The 20516-nt window shown below is 40.7% G+C and overlaps 1 protein-coding gene across 17 annotated transcripts in view; it reads right to left on the bottom strand.

Moving 5' to 3' along the window:
• The window catches only part of ELAVL2 (ELAV like RNA binding protein 2), a 155304-nt gene that overhangs the window by 68192 nt on the left and 66596 nt on the right, over positions 1–20516 (bottom strand). For 6 of the 17 annotated variants that reach the window (XM_033123844.1, XM_033123842.1, XM_033123846.1 and 3 more), the window contains exons 2-3: positions 3950–4040; positions 951–1194 (exon numbers count right to left, since the gene is read on the bottom strand). In XM_033123844.1, the coding sequence (XP_032979735.1) occupies positions 951–1194; positions 3950–4021 (316 nt within the window). In that variant the 5' untranslated portion in view covers positions 4022–4040. Of the gene's footprint in view, positions 1–950; positions 1195–3949; positions 4041–15487; positions 15657–20516 lie in introns of those variants that run through there. The other 11 variants (XM_033123852.1, XM_033123853.1, XM_033123858.1 and 8 more) reach the window with 4 other exon arrangements.

The following is a 20516-nucleotide window of genomic DNA, read 5'->3' as shown; positions in this document are numbered from 1 at the left end:
TCCAACTCATCACACTGTCCTTAAGTATCCTTTACTCACTTCAACTATTTAGTTTTATATTTTTGTAAAGCAAGATGATATTTTTGTAAAGCCATGTAAAGCAATTTGATATGCACCATTCCTCAACTTTAACAACACCCATGAAAAAGCTATGGAGTATGTCTACACCTTAACTTCCTATTTTCAGTGTCTGAAAACTCCTGCAGGAAGCATTAACCCTTCTATCTCAAGAACATGCTCCAAATTAAGTTCTGGCTTATTCTAAAAGTTTAGTCCAATCTTACAACATATTACGGAGATTTTCCACTGACATTCAAAAGGTACTATTATAAAGGCCCAATAACCTATCCTTTTATTCTTATCTTTATGATAAGAGGAGCACTCAGACAGTACTTTTTCCTTTCCTCATCAAAGAACAGAATGTAAGATTGTGCTATACAAATTTTATCAGTGCCAATAGCTATACATTGACAGGGTAAGTATTACCATTTACTCTGTTCACGTATAAGCAGAAGGACTATACAGCCTTAAGGGAAAAGACATTTAAAGAGGTTTTTCCCCTCTCCCAACACAATAGTATTCTTACAACTCATTGCTAAAAATGCTACATCACGTAAGCTCAGGGAACTAAAAACTAAAGGTTAACATGACACTTGCTGCCCCAGACATACTCACTTTTAAAACATTTTTCAAAGATGTTATTGTATGGTTCAGAGTATATAAAAGTCTCATTATAATACATACCTACTGTCCGTAAAACAATTTTATGCTTTAAAAGAAAAACAAAATTCTCAGAACTAAGTTTCATACTGTTGATGTAGTCAGTAACAGAAAATCCCTCCATGTGTAAAACTGCAGCACTGACTGACTTACAAGCAGTAAACGTATTATTTTCTAACACCTTGAAACGCAGGCCTTTAAATGTGAGTAACCTGTGTAAAATTACATACCTGTTATTTTGTCTCTTACAAGCTTACAGGACTCTATCTCACCGATGCTCCCAAAAAGGCTCTTGAGCTCCTCCTGTGTCATGTTCTGAGGAAGGTAGTTGACTATTAAGTTGGTCTTGCTGTCCTCTGTGTTCCCAGAGTCAACTGGTGACGAGCAGTTGTTGTTTATGGTGGTTGGACCATTGGCTGTGTTATTGCAAGTTGGCCCATTAGACAGTTGTGTTTCCATGGCAGCAATTACCTGCTAAAAACAGAGAAAATAAGAAATGTCAGAATTCATATTTCACAAACTATTGAGAGATGCCATCCAAAAATTTAAACACAAGTCGTTCTACTGAAATTACAACAAAGATTCAACAAAAAGTGCAACATGTACACTAATTTTTACTTCATTATTAAGCTATTCAATTAAGATCACAATTATACTGTCACATACGCTTTCCATACATGCACATAAGCACAATGTAAATCTTAAACATTCTCTAGAACCACATTTCTGGGTCTACTCACATACCCTTACTCACCTGCAGTGTCCACAGACTTGAGAAAATTTAGTACCATAAGGCACAGAATTGAACCCTGACTAAAAATCACATTAGAAAATAAAAAAAGTGCTTAACATGCTACCAAAAACAAACCAAGAAATGGTCTACCTCACTTTGAAGAGATTTTAAGCTAGCCTAAGAGTTTCAATATACTAAAACTGTCAGACATCCATTAACTTAAAATCAAGGAGCAAGAGTACTTTAAAAAATACAAATTTGTCAACATGTACTGTTTTGGTTACATATTGAAAATGTTTTTGATTGACAATATCTTATACTCCTACTGTTGGTAAGAAATAAGAAAATATCAGATGTTGTATGTTAGGACATGAAAAGGATTTGTAGGATAACTTGGGAAAGAAACTATGAACACTTAGTGGACCTTGTAGAATCTAACAAGCCATTCTCATCAATCTTGGCAGTTAAGGATAACCAACACGGCAACTGATCAAAATAAAATCCCCCAACAATTCAATATGATATTTTGCCTTGACTCTGACATGGGGGGGGGGGAAGCCTATCCAGTCCACTAAAACAACAATGTAAATATATCAATTTTTCCAAACAGACCAGCCCAAGGAATTTTCATTTGAGCACGTAAGCCTGTTTAAAGTACATCTATAAACTCCAAATACAGGATAACTAGCAGAGTTGGGGGAAATGGTCTCAAACTGTTCAGCCTTCTCTAAAAATCATTGATTAAGAAAATTCAGATCTAGTTTCCTAAAAATCAATCCTATGCTTTTTGAGCAAAAGAGTCACAAACCACAGCCCCCAATTTTCTAAAACCATCTTCCAACAGCGATCTACTTTAGAGAGCCAAAATTGTGGGAGAATCCAAAAATCAAATCTTCCCTGAAAGGATTACCTTTCATCTTTCATCCAGTACATCTCTCATCTCCACAAAAAAAAAAAAAAAAACTTCTCAAAATTGACAATTCTGAATTGATGGGATACTAGTTTCAGGGACATTTTTAACATATAAAAGGCAAAGAATCTGAGACAAAATTTAAAAAGCAAAGCAGAGGGAAAGAGTGTTACAAGAAAAGAGGGAAAAGGTCTTTTAAAAAGCATATTGCCTAAGAAAAATAAAAGGGCACTACAGTAGGTAAGCATATGGAAAGAAATCTCTACTGCCAAGAGATGTTTATAAAAGAAGGCAGCGTAGGACAGATTGAGACTGGTCAGACTGAACAACAATCATCACTATCACGATAAAAAACAGGAGACAAAATCCAGACTACCTATGAAATATCAAAACCCATAACCCCTCCTCCATGAGTTCATTTCCTTTTCAAAGAAATGGGTATTTATTCTACAAGCTACAAGCTACATCTCTCCGACAAGTACTCTTAGGGAATGCTTAAAGGAATAAAAGATAAAGAAATTTTTGGAAATCAGTATAAAAAAATCTGACACAATTCAAGATATGCATTTTATTATAACTAACAAATGTATCTGAAACTGAGAAAGGATGTTTCAGATTTCCTAATAAAGCATAACTGCTCCAGTTTGTAGAGTATTAGCTGTGGGTGACTCTCCCAGCAAAATTCTTGTGATTAACATTTGCCCAGCAGTCATGGAAACAATGAGCTGAAAGATGAGAATAGTCAAGGGCAATGAAAACAAATCGCTATTCAAAAGTTAGGGTATGTGTAGAAACTATATGAGCCCCAAATGCGAGATTTGAACTGAAGCTCATTGGGATGGCATTTGAAACATAAAGTGTTCATTGACTGAAATTAGCAGGATTTTAGCCAGGACAACAAACACTCCTCACTCAATTGCACATTTATTTCCATGTTCAGGTGGCAAGAATGAGCTCCTAAGCCAACATTCAAGTGAACAGCTGCAGTAGGCTGTGTGCACTGAAAATTACAGCATCTCTCAGCTATAGGACCATCTGCTCAGAATAAAATGATACTAATGTGCTATATTTTACAAATAATGCATATTCCATTGATAGGCTCAACACAACTGTTCACAGAATGCAAACGCTTTCAACAGTTACTGGGCAAATAATTTCAAGCCAGATTTACAATTTCAACAATTTTGTTTGAGCATCAGGAATTGTGAATAACTTCAAAATTTAGTAACCAAAAAAATACATAGTAAACAGAATGTAAAGAATTACGGTAACTTAGTATTCAGACCATACCAAAACTTTTGTGTTTTTTTTTTTAAAAAAAAGCTTGTCACTCTTTTCTTTGAGTCTGCACTAAATCCTAATTTAGATTATAAAAAGAGACAAAAGCATGGTTCTGATGCTACATATTCCACTGTGGTTAAAATTGCAATGTGCTTTAGCTCCTAATGATGGCCATACCATAATAGGTTGAAGGTAAGAATCATTAATATGCCAAATGAAAAGTTCAAGTGTTTGGTATGGCCTCAGCACTGCTGCAACATGCTAAAAAAAAGTAGCCTACAGAATTTAAGGAAAATCCCACAGACCCCAGTCCAAGGCTCTGCTGCCCACGAACCACTTCTAAGCAGAGAAGCCACATCACACAGTCTGACTGCCATGTTAGTTTGGAGTTGCCGTCTGCAATATGGACACAAAAAGTACCGTATGTTAGATGAGCAAGATAATGCAACAAATCAGTTTGTACAAAATTTACAGTGATTGTATTGATATTCCCAGCACGTCCATGCAGTGTGGCTTAATTAAATTTGAGGCAATTCCAATCTAATCTTTCCAAATTCATTTTAACATGTAGTTTTCCTGCACAAATTAAGCATTTTTAATTAGGAGACTGATTTTATAACAGTATTAACTAGTTACCTTGGCGTCTATCCTAAAGAACTACCTTAAACCACATCTTTAAAAATTTTTTAAATAATAATAAAATGAAGAAAAATGCTGCATGCTGTCCTGTCTCATAAGGATATGGGAGAAGGGAGGAAATGTGAATGAAATTTTATAGTGAGAAAAGGCAGTCATTCAATTCATAAGTGAATGCTTTGCATAAAAGCACTCTTTCCCCAAAATATCAGAAAGGGCATTAAGAGAAGCTGTATTTGCCCATACCGTTACAATATGACTATAAACGATCCTTAATCCTGGGACTGAAAATTAAGTGAATCGAAACCCTGTGAGGTTATTCTGCCACTAGAGTCAAACTGATGTCTAACAGTTTCACTGAGAATTGTTCACATAATACTAAGAGGCAGTAAACCAGCATCTTTCAATTGAAATAATTGGACCAATAAATAGGATTGTTTGGAGTAATGCTTATATAGGATGTCAGCTTTGTCCCTGAACGAAATCAAGTGAACATTTTTTAATATGTAAATTGTAAACCCAGCACGATGTGAAATTAGTGCTGCTATGAGGCCTCCAGAATAGTTAATGGGCCATTCACCACTCACTACAACTTGCCCAAATACTAAACAATATTGGCACAAAAGCCAACGTTTACGTTTTAGCCATATAAGCAGAGGTTTTAAACGGTCAGCATAATATTCAAAAAAACTCAGTCTCTGAAATAGACAATAAATAATAAAGGAGGGCTAAAACATCTTTTCCTTGCGTATTTATGATTATAAAAACTTCATCCTCAGAGTTAAATCTGGCTGTGATTTGCTCTTGATGCCAGTGCTGACGTTAATAACACGTAACAATGGATTCCATTTTCTGGCGTCTACCAAAAGGGTTGAATATACTCTACAGGATGCCAAGAAAATGTTTTACTCTTCTTCCCTTCTCCCACTGTTACCAGAGAATTCAATCTGATTCTATGTTCTTTATAAAAAACAAAACAAAACAAAAAAAACCTTAAGAGTTGAAATGAACCTGTGAAAAAATAATGTGCTTTTACACCCATGAAATACAAGAACCTGATTGTGGTTAGACTAGTAGGTAGGACAGGTGGAGGGCCACACCCAACAGGTTAAACCAAGCTTAAATTTATGCCCCGAATACCCTCCGGATTTAATATCTAAGCATTCTTCACTACATAAAACCATAGACTCAGATGTAATGGCCTCAGTCCCTTCTGTTCCATAGGAGGCGACGCTAATGAGCTAATCTATCGACACCCCTCTTTCTGAAAGCCCCAGGGATGTGAACAATCGCTTTATTGCTCCAGCTAGCTAGGAAGGCTGTGTATGGAAAATGATTCTACTGCACTTTTACATTTCAAGCACCCCAGACAGTTTCTCTGCTTGAGGCAGACACATACCTTTATGGGAAGTTATAAATAAGTTGCTCACATGGCCCTTACCTTTATGCTGGCCAACAATTCAGTTACTAAAAATGTAAAGCTACTTCCCCTTCACTTAAGGACAGGCAATTCGGCTCTACTCAATCTACCACAGACAACGGGGCTTTGCACTATTTATAGATTCTGTTGGCTCTGAAATTCTTTGGAAGGGGGAAAAGAGGCCATATGAAAATGACACAGAACCATTAATTTAAAGGCCTAAAAAATAATGTTTCAATATATGCCCAGGTCTCACGTTAGACATCAATTACGCCAACTGAGACAGCTTTTCTCCTGTTGTTCTCCAGGCAATAATTTATGAAAAGGCACTTCAGCATAGCTCAATCTAGAATATTCTAAATGTTTCCTCTGCTCAGAGAGACAATGATGACATGTGCATTTGGTGGGGGTGTGATTTCGGGGTGGGGGTGCAGGAGTAGCCTCTACATTTTTCCCACTCACACAGTTTCTTTCCAAATATCCATCAAGATTTTTTAAATTGAATTGTTTTCCTTTTTACTTAAATAGCCCTCCATGTATTTTAATTTCTAAAGGTTCTTCCAATAGGGGATTTTAGGAAACTATGCGATTGCTTGATTTCTCATATCTGGGACCAACAGTTTTCTGGTCACATGAAAGGAAAAGTCCCTATTTTTCAAGGTTTCCTAAAAAAACAATTCTGAAAACTAAGGTTATCGGCTTCTTTGCTATTTTCAAACCTCTGGCAGACAATCACCAAACAAGGGAGACTGCTAATCAAAAACATCCTAAATATATTCTGAGAATTCTCATTACATACAATGTGTGCAAGGGACAAAAAGGTTTCCAAGACCTAGAACCCACCTGATTTGGAGCCCAGACTTCTGGGTAAAAGTCACAGAACTGCTGACAGGGCCATTGTACATTCCGTACATCTGCACCAGCCTCTTCATTGCCATGGTTACCATCCTGCTCTGGGCCCTCCTCTCTCATCGGGACCACTGAATCCCAGCCTCCCAAAAGGTTCCTCGTCATCCTATCCGTACCAACACGATTCCCAGATGGACTTTCCTAAACCCTCAACAGCCCCCACTGCTGCCTATCAAATTAAGTACAAACTACTCAGCATACACGGTATCAACATCTGGGGTCCTCTCCCAGCCCACTTATCCAAGCACCTAAAAATCTGAACCACTCCTTTGTCCCTCAAACAGTCGCAGTACATTCAAAGACATACGTGCTCTGGCTTTGCTCAGGCGTTTCCATCTGCCTGGAAGGCCCCTGACCATACCCACCCCACATCCACTTCCGGGGGCTGTACACACTAAGCATTCCAAAACATAGTAAGGACAGGAACGGGTTCCTTTAAAAAAAAATTGGAGCATGAAAGGGCAATCGCCTCCCTAAATACACACAAACGTGGTAGCTTGTTCTCTATCCCTCCTCAAGTGTTTCAAACCAGAAATAATTACAAAAGCCCACTTTCCATTTTGGGCATACTCCATCAGCCACCCTGACCCACTGAAGTCCAGGTTCTTGCTAAACGGCGTAACAAAGGAAACCACCTGGAGTGAACACTTGTGTTAATTTTATTTCAAGAGCCTCACATGCCAACTTGCCAACTACAAAAAAGCTGGAAGCCAACAAATTCAAAAACACGGTACAAACTGCTCCAAGCTGCCGGCCAGCCGAGTTAGGGAGCTACGGCTTCTGGAATCTGGACTGAACTTGAGGGAGATGGCAGAAGCTAATAAGATATATGTGGAAAAAAATTAAACAGATTTTAACACAACGGTGTTTAAAAACAATATAATTAAGTTATGGATCTCAAATGGTTTTAATTTGACAGAGACTAGAAAGTTTAGGCAAATATAAAAGGTAACAGCTCTAAAAAGAATCACAGCGAAGGTCAAAGGCAAGCATCTCGCTCACCCTAAAAAGGTCCACGACGGATAAAAGCCTTGGTCTGGACACTGCTTTGCAGCAAAAGGGTTCTCAACCCTTTAGTAGCACAGCACCAGGGCAGAATCAGTGTACATGGTGCAAAGCCTTTCCTCTGACCACACAGAAGCCATCTGTCTCTAACGTATAAAAGCAGAACCTATCAAAATATAGACAGCAACCCTGGCCAAAAGCATCTTCCTTTGGGGAACTCGAGGCAGGGATCTAAAAGCACCTGAAATAATCAGTAGCATAATGAGAGGTCACAGAGCTGAGTAAGTAGACAAGGGGGTCTTCTGCCTAGCAGACACCACTCCTACAGAATAATGTTTTATCTTCCCCACTAAAATGGCATTTTCTAGATACACTCCGACTTCACTGAATTAAGCCGGAGAGGAGGAGTCAGTCAAGCACTAAAATCACAGGGCCAATGTGTCAGCTACAGAAATAAGCCATTGGTTTGTTTTCTTTAAAGCTCTTCACTTTGCTTTGTGGTTCCTAAAATAATAAACGTTTGTGGCTTTAAACTTCAGGGGACTTCCTCCATCCTAGATTCCCTGCCAACGCCCTACCCCATTTCCACACCATTTTAGCTGCCTCGCAAGCTCTGTGGATTCCTCAGCCTCCTCTAACTCAGCTTTTTGGCCCCGGGGCTAACAAAAGTCCAGGAGCTGCCAGAGACAATGCACAGAACAGCTGCAGGAGACAGAGGCAGAATGTTCTTTGGCGGTAAATGCTACCATTTCTCTGTCTCTTGGCCCATTACAGCTCCTACACACACACTAGTCTTTCTGATGCCAGTCTTTCTGAGGTTTTGTGGTTCTAGAGCTGGCAGAATTTTTAAAAAGTTTGAGATTAGAGAGTAAAGCAAATGAGTATAGGGGTCCCAAGTCCTTCCCTTCATTCTAGGTCCATTGGTGAGAAGATCTGCTCAAGCTTCATGCATTGTTCCTTCATCCATCCATTCAACAAACATCTGTACCCAACTCCCATGAGCGGAAGGCTGTCGTAGGTACTTGAAATACAGCAACGAAGACGTATCCTGGAATGTATGTTTGCAATGGGAGGTGTGCGCAGCAGATCGCAAATGAACATATATAATAAAGTAGTATATTAGCTAGAAATGTGTGCTTTGGGATAAAAGAAAACGGAGAGCAGAGCAAGGGTGTTGAGAACGTGGAGGTAGGAGACGGGTAGTTTCTAACAGTAGACCTCAATGTGAAGGTGCGCTTTGAGCCAACTGCTGCAGTAGGTAGAATAATGACTCAGGTTAGGAGTCTACAACCTAATCCCTGAAATCTATAAATATGTTACATGACATGAGGGATTTAAATTGCAAACAGAATTAAGGCTGCTACTGTGTTTCCCCGAAAATAAGACCCAGCGGGACAAATCAGCTCTAATGCATCTTTTGGAGCAAAAATTAATATAGGACCCGGTCTTATATAAGACCCGATCTTATAGTAAAATAAGACCTGGTCTGACATTAATTTTTGCTCCAAAAGACGCATTAGAGCTGATTGCCCGGCTAGGTCTTATTTTTGGGGAAACACAGTAATCAGATGACCTTGACAAAGTAGAGAGATTATCCTGGATTATCCAAGTGGGCCCAATTAATTAGAAGAGTCCTTCTGAATGGAAGTGGGAGGCTGGAGAGTCAGTTGTCACAGTGACACAAGGTGAAAAAGTCTGGACGCAGCATCGCTGGCATTGAAGATGGAAAGGAGCCACCAACCATGGAATGTGGGCAGCCTCCAGAGCTAGAAAGGGCAAGAAAACAGGCTGTCCCTCCCGACAGCCTCCAAGGAGGAATGCAGCCCTGCCACATCCTGATGTAGCCCATCTTAATCACAGTGCACCGCAGGGGGCTGTGACCTTCAGCACTGTAAGATAACAACTTTGTGTTGTTTGAAGCACCAAGCTTATAGTTATTTGCTACCGATGTAGCAGTAAACAAATACATCCCGCGGGGATACCTGGAAGCGGAGCATTCCAGGCAGAGATGGGCCAGGACGAAGCCAGAAGGACCTAGAGGGAGATGAATCTAAGAGGTAAGAGGTCAGATCACACAGGGCCTTGGAGGCAGAGGGGAGGAACGAGTTTTCTTGGAAACTCTTCAGACCCAGCCAGGGATCCTAAAACTAAACTGACAAAGACAGACTCGCAAAAGAAAAGCATACAAATTGTATTGCATTTTTACATGTACCTGGGAGCCTTCACAAGAGAATGAAGACCCGAAGAAGTGATCTGAGCAGGAAGCTTTTACACCGTTTAGACGAACAGTTAAGTTTCTGAAGAAATGACAAAACAGAGGTGTTTGTGAAACAGGATCCCGCTCGAAACCCCAAGGAGAGGCCTGTGGCGTCCCCAGCCTCACCTTGACTTGACCAACCTATAGCTTAGTAAAAGGTCATCCTGCTGTGGTTTGACCTCAGAAAGTCCCCAGTCCCACCTAGTTCCTTCTTTTGAAAAATTACCCTGAAACTAACGCCCTTAGGCTTATTGATCACAATCTCAATGGTCCACCAGGCTACTCCCATCGTTGTTCCTGGGTTGCTGACGCCACCATGGAATCACGTGGCCACAGGGCAGGCTCCATGCAAACCCCTGGAATCCTTGCTCTGGAGGAACACCCAGATTTTCCTTTAAAAACCCCAAGCTGGCTGAGAATGTTAAGGCAGGTTTCGGAGGTGTAACTCGCTGGCTTCTCAGACCACCAGTGCTCTGATAATAAACACATATTCTCTGACCCAACTGCTGTGTGGTCTACCGGCTGAGCAGCGCCGGCAGCACGAGCCCCGGACTCAGTTTGGCCTCCGGTTTCTTTGGGGCTAGTAAATGACGTGCTAGTAAATGATGCAGTAACCAGGAAGATAAGGGTTAGTTTAATAAGGCTGGTTTGTACAGATTTCTTGGGCCCACATCTCTGCTGATAAGAATATCTTCCTCCTGGTAAAAGGAAGGTGCCTTTCACAGGGGAGTTTTACAATTTGTTTCAGGGAAGAATGGGAGGTGAGGGAAGAGTCAGAGTGACCTTTCTGCTTCTGCTGTTTTCTAAAACTTTTTCAGCTAAAGATATTCAATATGTCAAGGCGTGTATTTTGGGGTGGTGTGTCCTAAAACCTGTCAGAGGACACCTTAAGAAGAAAGGAAACCACAGAAAAGTTCTGGGCAAAAAGAGTATGTAATATATGCCCGCGGTGACAATAAATGACTTATGGTTGTGTGGGAGGACTCAGCAACTTTGGAAGCAGGAAGACCAGCGAAGAAACAACTGCAGGAATGAAGGCGCAGCATGAGTGGGACTCCAACCAGGGGGGCATCAGAGAAGAGGATACACCCAGAAGGAAGCCTGTTACTAACCTGCTACTTTAATTATGTCAGCAAACTGTTAAATCCATTATCCAGAAATCGCTTTAGATTCCAATTGCTCACATTCAAACACACCACCAATGCATTTATTAATTTCCGGGCACTAAGAGTACAAGATAATTATGCAAAGAAATAGTTCTCTGGAAAGTTGTGTCAAAGAAAAACAGACCTTCTCAAGGAAACCCAACATATGAAAACCCGAATTCATAAATATTAAATCAAAAAGAATTCAGCAAGTAATTCATTTAACAGCAAATGTAAAATTTTTAAAAATCAGAGTAAAAGATGCACCTACAAGACAGAACAGTATTCAGAAATTGATTTGTAACCTATGAGAGCCCCGTTAAAGCTGTCCGAGTTCCAAATAAGAAAGGATCTCAAAAGTTCTCCCCAAAAGTTTATAAACAAAGAAAATTAGGGTAATGAGAGTTCCAATTGTGCGAAATGGAAGTAAACTTTAAAATCTATATTCTTCAACAGGACCATGTACTGTGTTTCACGGAAAATGAGACCTAGCTGGACCATCAGCTCTAATGCGTCTTTTGGAGCAAAAATTAATATAAGACCCGGTCTTATACAAGACCGGGCCTTATAGTAAAATAAGACTGGGTGTTATATTAATTTTTGCTCCAAAAGATGCATTAGAGCTGAAGGTCCAGCTAGGTCTTATTTTCAGGGAAACATGGTAAACATCTTCACGGTAGTGACTGGTAAGCCAGGGGTTAACTCCATCTTGGTTACAAGCCAAAACACACTACCTTCTAGTGATGAATCATTCCAGCCTCATTCTTTCATTCCAACCTCAGTGGGCCTAATTAATTGCCGTGTCATTATTTGGCAATAGAACCTAAAGAGGGATATGAGTATAATAAGAATAAAATCAACTACTCCCACAGTTTTTGTAGCAGAGTTCTTGTTTGGTATAGGCAGATAAATTTGAATAGCTAAATTAAGCCAGTTAAAGTAGTAATCAACACAGAAATTGGATTAACTTCACATTCTTCTACAAAAGTCACAGCTACAGGGAACCCCCTCAGGGTAGTACAAATTGGGAAAGGCTGATTGGAAATCCTCAAATTAATCCCAGTAGTTGAGTGTTTTCATTAGGTAGGTTAAAAAACATAGCTCCTCTGTACGACAGACACTGAAACACTGTCATATTCAAACTCCAAAACAGAATGTATGCCTAGTCTGACAGGAAATATAAAAGTTTTATGATCACAAATACCATTTTTAATCACAAGTGTTATAAAGGACCACAATACTCCCATTTGGCCGCGAAGGTTAGTTTCCTCTTCACTGTCACTTAGCAGGACTTACAGATAGAAAACCAAAAACTGTAGTTAGTGTTTAACTTCAAGTAAATTCTACCAAAATAAAGTCAATAAAATAAAATACCATCAAAACTTCCTTCATAATGTTGGGAGGCGACAAATATTTCTGTTGAACTTCAGAGAAACTGAAAATAAAAAGAGGCTGTCCTGGGACATATAAAACCTTGTAATTCATTAACGCATTGCAGCCAGTGGAACAATCACCTCCGCTCAGCCCTCCCTCCGCTACAGGAGGGTAAACCTGATCAACAGACACCTGCTTCCTTCCTCTCTGAAATGTGATCGTCTCAAATAGATCATTCCACTATGAAACGGATTTTTCTTTTCAGTTGATATAGTATCTAAAGTCCTGAGATTCTCCAGAGACACAGCACTTTTGATTTAAAAACATGACTGAATTATTTAGAATGGAAAGCTGGAACATCTTAAAAAACAAGAATCATACTAAGAAAGATACTTCATTTCCTTTGGTTCACCTCTTCCCCTTCCTTCGGTAAAGGACAACTTTCCTTAAACTACCTCCCAGCTCAGAAAGAAACACCAAGGCACATCTCGACTTGTTATGGTAATTAAGCTCCTGGTTATTGACTACTTTTCAAGACAGAAAAGGGAGGGGGGCAAGAACTGGCATTCAAGTCAAGTGTTATATTTAGTCTTAGTGATTCCAATTAGGGGCCAGGGCATGAGGGAGAGGATCACACAGAAATTTCTGGTAACTCTGCTGCCTAAGAAGGTGTGTAAGAGTTAATGCAGGAAGATAGGAAGGAAGGGAGGGAGCCATCCTTTACACTACAGGCCAGCAAAAGCCTTTCTGAGCCTCAGAGCTTGTCTGCTTATTACATCCATAGTAGGCACCGCCCTAATCCCAGATCTTGGATACCTATGACGGAAAGGAGTCAAGATGCTTAGGATCCCTATCAATGATTGTCACTTCAACTTGTCAGGCTTCCTACTCTGCAAGTTATCTAACCATCACCAAGTAAAGCACATTTAAATAAACGCCTAAGGAATCTCTCAAAGTACAGGGCGGCAAGGCCACCCTTGTACAAATGAGCAATGAAGCAAGTGTAAGTATATTTGTAAGGGTGTGAGTGTGTGAGTACATACGAGTGTGTGAGTACATACAAGTAGTATCCAGAACTTAGGTACGTACATACACATTTCCAAGAGCTGATGATAAGTGCTATCTTACCTCCCACAGGCTCAAGTGGGGAAAGCACACAGAATCACAGGCTGTATCTTACACAGGAAAGTTTTTCTCAAGATTCAAACCACAAGGGCATCTAGCCTTTGAATTCTGTCTACTCTGGTAAGAGGGAGAGGAGCTGCAATTCTGTACATATAATTTAGTCAGAAAATATGTCAAAGCACTTTACAAACGCTTAAGTGGTAAGTGAATAGTAGAGGCTACAATCATTGTTGGAAGTGGAAGAGGCCTCTTTTAAAATGTTAACTACAGAGAAGAATTTGCTTATCTGCTTTTAAATTAAGGCTTAGCCTTTTTTTTTCCTTGTCTAAATAGACAAGAGTGCAAGGTTGTCTTGGGGGCCTCTTGACATGAAAGGAGAACACTATGGACAGAAAGTACAATGTACAGACTTTGCCCAACCATGGCTGTCAGCTCCTGAGCAGGGCCTCTGAAGCAGATGCTGTGTTAAACCACATTTAGCACAGTCACAAATGGTGACTAAGGAAGATTAAGAATTTTTACTTCAAGAGCTGCAATTTTTAACCCCAGCCCTCCAAAGACTATTTAAATATATACGGTGTCAACAGCCTAAGTGTTTCATATCAGAATTACAAGCTTTGTCTATTTTCGTCTACCTTACTTTAAAAAGTACACAGCCCTCCACCACACCACACACACACACCCCACACACACATGAACATATCTTCCATCCTCTCCAATCTTCTCATGTTCAGCTGCTCAGACTGTTGGAGTTTTAATATTTAAGATTATAAATTGTTGGGCAGCCGGTTGGCTCAGTTGGTTAGAGCGCAGTGCTCATAACACCAACGTCACCGGTTCGATTCCCACATGGGCCAGTGAGCTGCGCCCTCCACAGCTAGAGTGAAAACAACGAGTTGACTTGGAGCTGATGGGTCCTGGAAAAACACACTGTTCTCTAATATTCCCCAATAAAAAATAAATAAATAAATAAAAAGATTACAAATTGCTACCTTACCGTTCCTTTTGCTAAGAACTCCAAGGATGATACAAGCATCTTCTTTCTACTTATATTTAGATTTATTATTTACAACATAGGGAATAAAAGAGCATGCAGAAGTCTCATCCATGATTGACACTGAGATGTATCACATGGTGTCACAGCGTCTGCAATTCACAGGTCAGGGCAATGATCCATACGCATCCATACACAGTCTACAGTCTCCTCCCATCTTTCAATCGTAATTTTCATAGTGACCTGAATTTAAACATTCCTTTTCTAAGCCTGCACACTTCTGTTTTAAGATCATTTTTAATTAAAATAAAAATAAATAAGGCATTTTCCTGAACTCTCTGAACCAAATCATAGGATTTGGGTATTTTTTATCTTTTGCTATAGAAAAGAGGTTCACATTATTTGACTCTCAATAGTAGAATTTAATGAATCCTACCACTGAAAGAGGGTAAGGAAAAGTGAGGAAGGGAAAGAAATTAGCATTTATTGATTCCTTATCCTGGGCAAGTACTCAAGCTAGGTATTTTACAAACAAAATCCCACTTAATCCTCTCATGTACTATGAGCTATATACATTATCTTCAATTCACAAATGAGGATTTCAAAACGTCAAGAGTCCGTACAGCTATTAAGTCGAGAAACTAGGATTTGAAACCAGTGCTGAGACTGGGTCTAAAGCCTCCTAACAGATCTCTCTGCTTCCAGTCTTGCCCCTTCTCAAACACACTCTCCATTCCACAGCTACAGCTATCTACCTAAAAAAGGGTGAGCATCCCAAGCATCTCTCTTTTTCAGACCCTCGATGCCTCCACACTGCCTACAAAGCAACACCTCACGCCGCAGTGAGACATCCAACACGACCGTTCTCCCACCTCCCTCTCCCTGGGACGTGCCCACCCCTCCACGCGGCACACAGGAGGCTCTAACCCACTCCCAGGGGTTCCTCCCACACCCGGGCTGCTTCCCACTGTTACTCACGCTCTTTTCTCTGCCTGCAAAAGCCTCGCTACCCTTCTTCTCCTGGCAATGGAAGCATCCTCAGCACTCGAAAAGAAGGAAGCACAGTGCCTCCAGGAAGCCGTGTGTGAAACGCTTAGCTGGTCCAGACACTCTGCTTCTGTGCTCGGGAGCCCACGCGCTCACCTCTGTCTCTTCAGCAGTAAATGTGCACAGAGACTTATAAAGAGAAAGTGCATCAATGCCGTGAAGTGGAATTCAAGGTGGCGATTTAAAAAAAAAAAAAAAATCCCACTTATTTGTGGGATTTTTCATGTGATTTTACATTCCCTGCCAAGTGGGAAACTTTCTACTGCAACTCTATATACCTGGAGGAGCCAAAGTCACTGCAGGTCATTCACAAAGGGGAAAGTGGCCTTCTGGTAAGTAGGCTGTCATTCCCTTCCACTAACACACACACACATCCCTTTCCTGATACACCTAATTCTTATATTATCTGCTCAATCAATATTGTTTTAAAAATTCCTAGCTAGAAGCCTTTGTTAAAACAACATAAGTCTCAGGAAAAAAGGGAGCGAGGGCAAGACAGGAGGAGTGGTCCACTGACATCACCAGTTCAAAATTAGCAAACCTCACCACTAATGTGACAACCCAAGACCAACCACACTGGAAGTGAACCCCCTCTCTCTTCCATCTCAGCCAAGGTCTCAGGAAGCTGGAGGCCAGGAAAGCAGCATCTCTGATTCAGTGCATGTGACAAGAGCCCGGTGCTGGATGTGGGGAAACAAGAAAGCCCAAAACCTGCTCCCGTTCCACCCCTCGTGGAGCATTCTCAGAACACACCTGCACCCAGAGAAGTCAGAACACACAGACAGGAATAATAATCTCTCTGGATGACCCTTGCTAAATATTGTGCTATCGAAGAAAAAGATAAAAGGGCAAAGTCACTGTTGCTATGGAAACTACCACCTCTAACTTAAACATCTGAGCCTGGACATGTATTTGAGCAGAAATGAAACATTTTGCTTCCCAATGTTTAAAATGCTAGAAAATAATAACACATTTAAACATTAAAGTGGATTTCTGCCTCATGGAAATTTGAAATTTGAAAGGAAGCACAAGCTGAAATTTCTCTGATTTAAGACTGCGAAGAGTTTCTTGGTGTCCATATCCTGCTATGCCTTTGTCCCATATAAAGAGCACGTTTCTTTAAAACAACCCCCTCAAATACAGTAGATTTAACACACAAATTGGCAGGAAAGAGAGTATTTTATCATGGACAAGACTTTCCAAAAGTACCTACTATTTAACAAGCAATATACTACTCTATAGCACTTACAACTGCAATCTCTTTCAGATCAGCCTAAAAGGAAGAAGTTTTGCCATCATTTACTACTTTAATCTCCAATGGATGTGTGTGGGGGGGGAGGGGGAACCTCAAGCTATTCTTGAGGTTATGGCCCCAAACCCAAATTTTTCACTCTTTTTCTATAAAGAAAGCAGAGATCTATCTACCCAAGTAGCCTTTCTTTCACATTTTAAGGAGTTCCTTGACTTGATTTTGAATGCCAGTCTCTGGTTGAGGGTCATCATATAAAAGTGGAATGGTTTAGAAATGATTTTTTTTTTAATAACTTTAGCCCCGCCCAAGCACGCTTTTATGAAAGCCACTGCATGTCAGACTAACACCCAGGATTCACAGCCAAGATCGGGGACTGCAGGACTTAGAACTGAGCTGAGGAAAGAGGATACTATCTTTCATTCTCTATTTGGATTAGAGCAAAAATAAGGGCGGAGGAAGGAAATCATCAAGGTTGAAGCAGGAGTAAATTACGACTGGAGAAAACTTCCCCTGCATGGGAACACTCATTAGAGCGAACGTCACTGCCATCAGATCAGGAACAAACAATTACTACGCATCACTGGCCCAGACGCAACAGTATTTCACCAAAGTTACTTCTGTTCTAACTGAAAATGACCCAGATGCTTGACTTGCTGAGACTAACGGCAGTTGGCCGGCCTCCTATATTAAGAACTGACCAAAATGCAAACAAATGAATCCTCTTATTTACCTGTCAGGATTGGCTACACACTAACTAATACCTATTCAACATGGCCAACAGAAACGACCACAGCCAGGTGGCCACTTTCAACATTCTTTGTGGTATAAAGCTCACCGTGCACCCACTGGCGTGGTGAACAAGACAACAGCGGCTGCCGGGGGGAGAGAACACAAGGAGGAAGGAAGTCAAGTCTTCCTAAGTACATATGCATTCAAACAAACGGCGGAGTCTAATGAGCATAGTTAATAAAGCCAAAAATAAAATTAACAGACAACAATAGACCCTGCTTAAATAAACCATGCACAAACTCAGAAAGGAGAAATAACAAACGGTCACACAAAAACCAGTCGTCAGTAACCACACATGGCCATGCACACGCCTCCTGGCCGACAACCAGGAGACAGTGGGAAGCAGCAGCCACGCAATGAACACCCCTGGAGATCTCCAGGCCAACGTCACAACTGGAAGCCAGACGGCAGATTCATCTGCAAACGGGTCACCTGGTCCATCCAATGCCGCCTTCTTTTTTAATTAGTAGCATTCAACATTTAGACCTTGACCAATTTAGCAACTTCACATTTATTAAAAAAACAAACAAAAACCACCTCTGGTTTCTCTTTAAAAAATAAACAAACAAAAAGAGACTGGCACCAGAAGCCACATTCCCACAGAGCCACCGGCCAGCAGGCTGCCCTTTAAATGGAGCGTGTTCTCTGCAGTTCCCCTCATACCAGCTTCACTCCTTTGCCTGAAGGTCCTGGTTCCTGCAGGGGCTGAATCTCAAGTGAACCAACATCACAGCCTAAAGGTCACCTGTGCAGGAGCGGGGGCTCCGGCTGACGGTCGAGCTGGTCAGAAGACCAGTGCTGACATGTGGGGGGTGGGGGGTAGGAGGCAAGGATTCCTGGTGCAACTTGCCTGAAAATGGCACCTCAGAGACAGCTCAGAGGCACGAGGTTGGTGCAAAAGTAACTGCGGCTTTGGCGATTACTTTTAACCTTTTAAACCACAATTATTTTTGCACTAACCTAATACAACTAATAATGGGCTGAAGTGGGGTGACTTCCTCTGAACCATCGGACACATATCATCTAAACTCAGGGTCTTTAATTTTAGACCTCAGCATCTATGAAATAGTTCGAGGAATATCCTTAAGAAAGAATGAAGCAGAAAAGCTTCCATTCTGTGTCACTACATACCCTAACATGACTGCCACATGCATCGACGCGCTCTAAAATGAGATGCATTTTGGCATGCTACACTGCTCTGAATTGGGACTAGAAAGCCATCCTGTCCACGAAGAAGTAAATGTATCCTGCCACTTCTTGAGACCGAGGAGAACATTAACTCCAACTAAAGCACCCGTTTCCCCGAAAACAACACCTAGCCAGACAATCAGCTCTAATGCATCTTTTGGAGCAAAAATTAACATAAGACCCGGTCTTATATTATTTATATTACATTATATTATTATATTAAAGACCCAGTCTTTTATTATAGTAAAATAAGACCAAGTGTTATATTAATTTTTGCTCCAAAAGACCCATTAGAGCTGATTGTCGGGCTAGGTGTTATTTTCAGGGAAACACGGTAAATATTCTGATCCCAGAAAGAAAGGGGCGGAGCTCATCAAGTGTGGGGGGGGGAGCGGGGCACAAGCACACAAAAAAGTAAAGATCACCTTGCATTTTACCAGAAGCCCTTGGATTAATATAAACAAACTTCAATATCAAACTCTCTAAAAACTGTCTCTCGTGACCTACCACAGTTCCATTTCGGAGGTAGAACAGAGTGAAAGGAGAAACAGAAGTGTAAAGACGAGGTCTTTACTTCCCGCTCTTCCTGCTCCTTCAGCTTAACCAATGGCTCCCCATGAAAACCTGGTTGGAACTGGCAGAGGGGGCAGGTGGTGGGACAGACCTTCAGTGGCTGGGCCTGCCAACAGCACTACCTGAAAACTGGAGGCATTACCAGTGTGGCTGCCAGCAGGAAGGTGGCTGAGGAAATGACCCACCGGAGCGGGGAGGCAGGGCCAGTGCAGTCTTCCACAGCACGGAAGTTGCTATTTTGTTTCAGGTGCAAGTTTTCCAAGTACTGCAAAACTGTCCCTACATCCATTTCACAATATCAGAGCAATTACAATGTGGTTCAAGTCCTGAGGTAATTAACTCACCATTCTTTCCAATTCTCTAGAAAGAGAGAATTCTCTAGAAACAGAGGTCGGAACCAAGAGCAAGCACCCCCACCCACCCCCAATGCCTAGTGAGTTTCCCAAGACTCTCCTGAACTGAAAAGTCTTTCAGCGTGGAAAGTTTCAGGAATTTCAGGCAGCAACTAGGAGAAAACTATACTTTCACCTCTTTGCATTAACTAAAAAGCCACAGCTAAAAATAAAAAGCCGAGGAACTCCAAAATTGAGGGTTTTATAGGGCACATTAAATTATTCTCTATCAACTGCAAATCTTTAAGGTTGCCGAGTACTACTTTAATGCTATTGATTTTTCCCCCAGAATCCATGGTAATTTTCCTAAAAACAAAAAAAAAGAAAGAAAAAAAAATCCTCATGAACTTCCAATCCATTCTCTAGTGAGAGGAGGCAGCATGGGATCCTAAACATCCAGAGCATACTGCCCATTCTGCAATGTCTCAGATGTAATTTAGGTCAATTCTCTTCTCCCAGGGTTGTACAATATGTGAACTGGGAACAGACCAACATTTGACATTAAATAATACACTATAATAATTTTATATGTTTACTAATCTAGTGTATGAGATTCCAAGACAAAGCAGTCACAATAGAGAACTTACTAAATAAAAAAAACTGAAATTCTGACATTTTATTTAAATATAAACATGGACAAGGTATCTGTGTTCTCCCCTTCACACCTGATTATTATTAACCCTTAAGGTAAGTTTTCAGCCTAACAAACTTAGATAAAAGGCTTTCTACACACTAAAGACCAATACCTCCAATTTGACAAAGTTTG

This window comes from Rhinolophus ferrumequinum, chromosome 12, assembly GCF_004115265.2.
Source record: "Rhinolophus ferrumequinum isolate MPI-CBG mRhiFer1 chromosome 12, mRhiFer1_v1.p, whole genome shotgun sequence".
NCBI lineage: Eukaryota > Metazoa > Chordata > Mammalia > Chiroptera > Rhinolophidae > Rhinolophus > Rhinolophus ferrumequinum.
The sequence above is the reverse complement of the archived record's forward strand: the minus strand, read 5'-3'. Positions and strand labels throughout refer to the sequence as shown.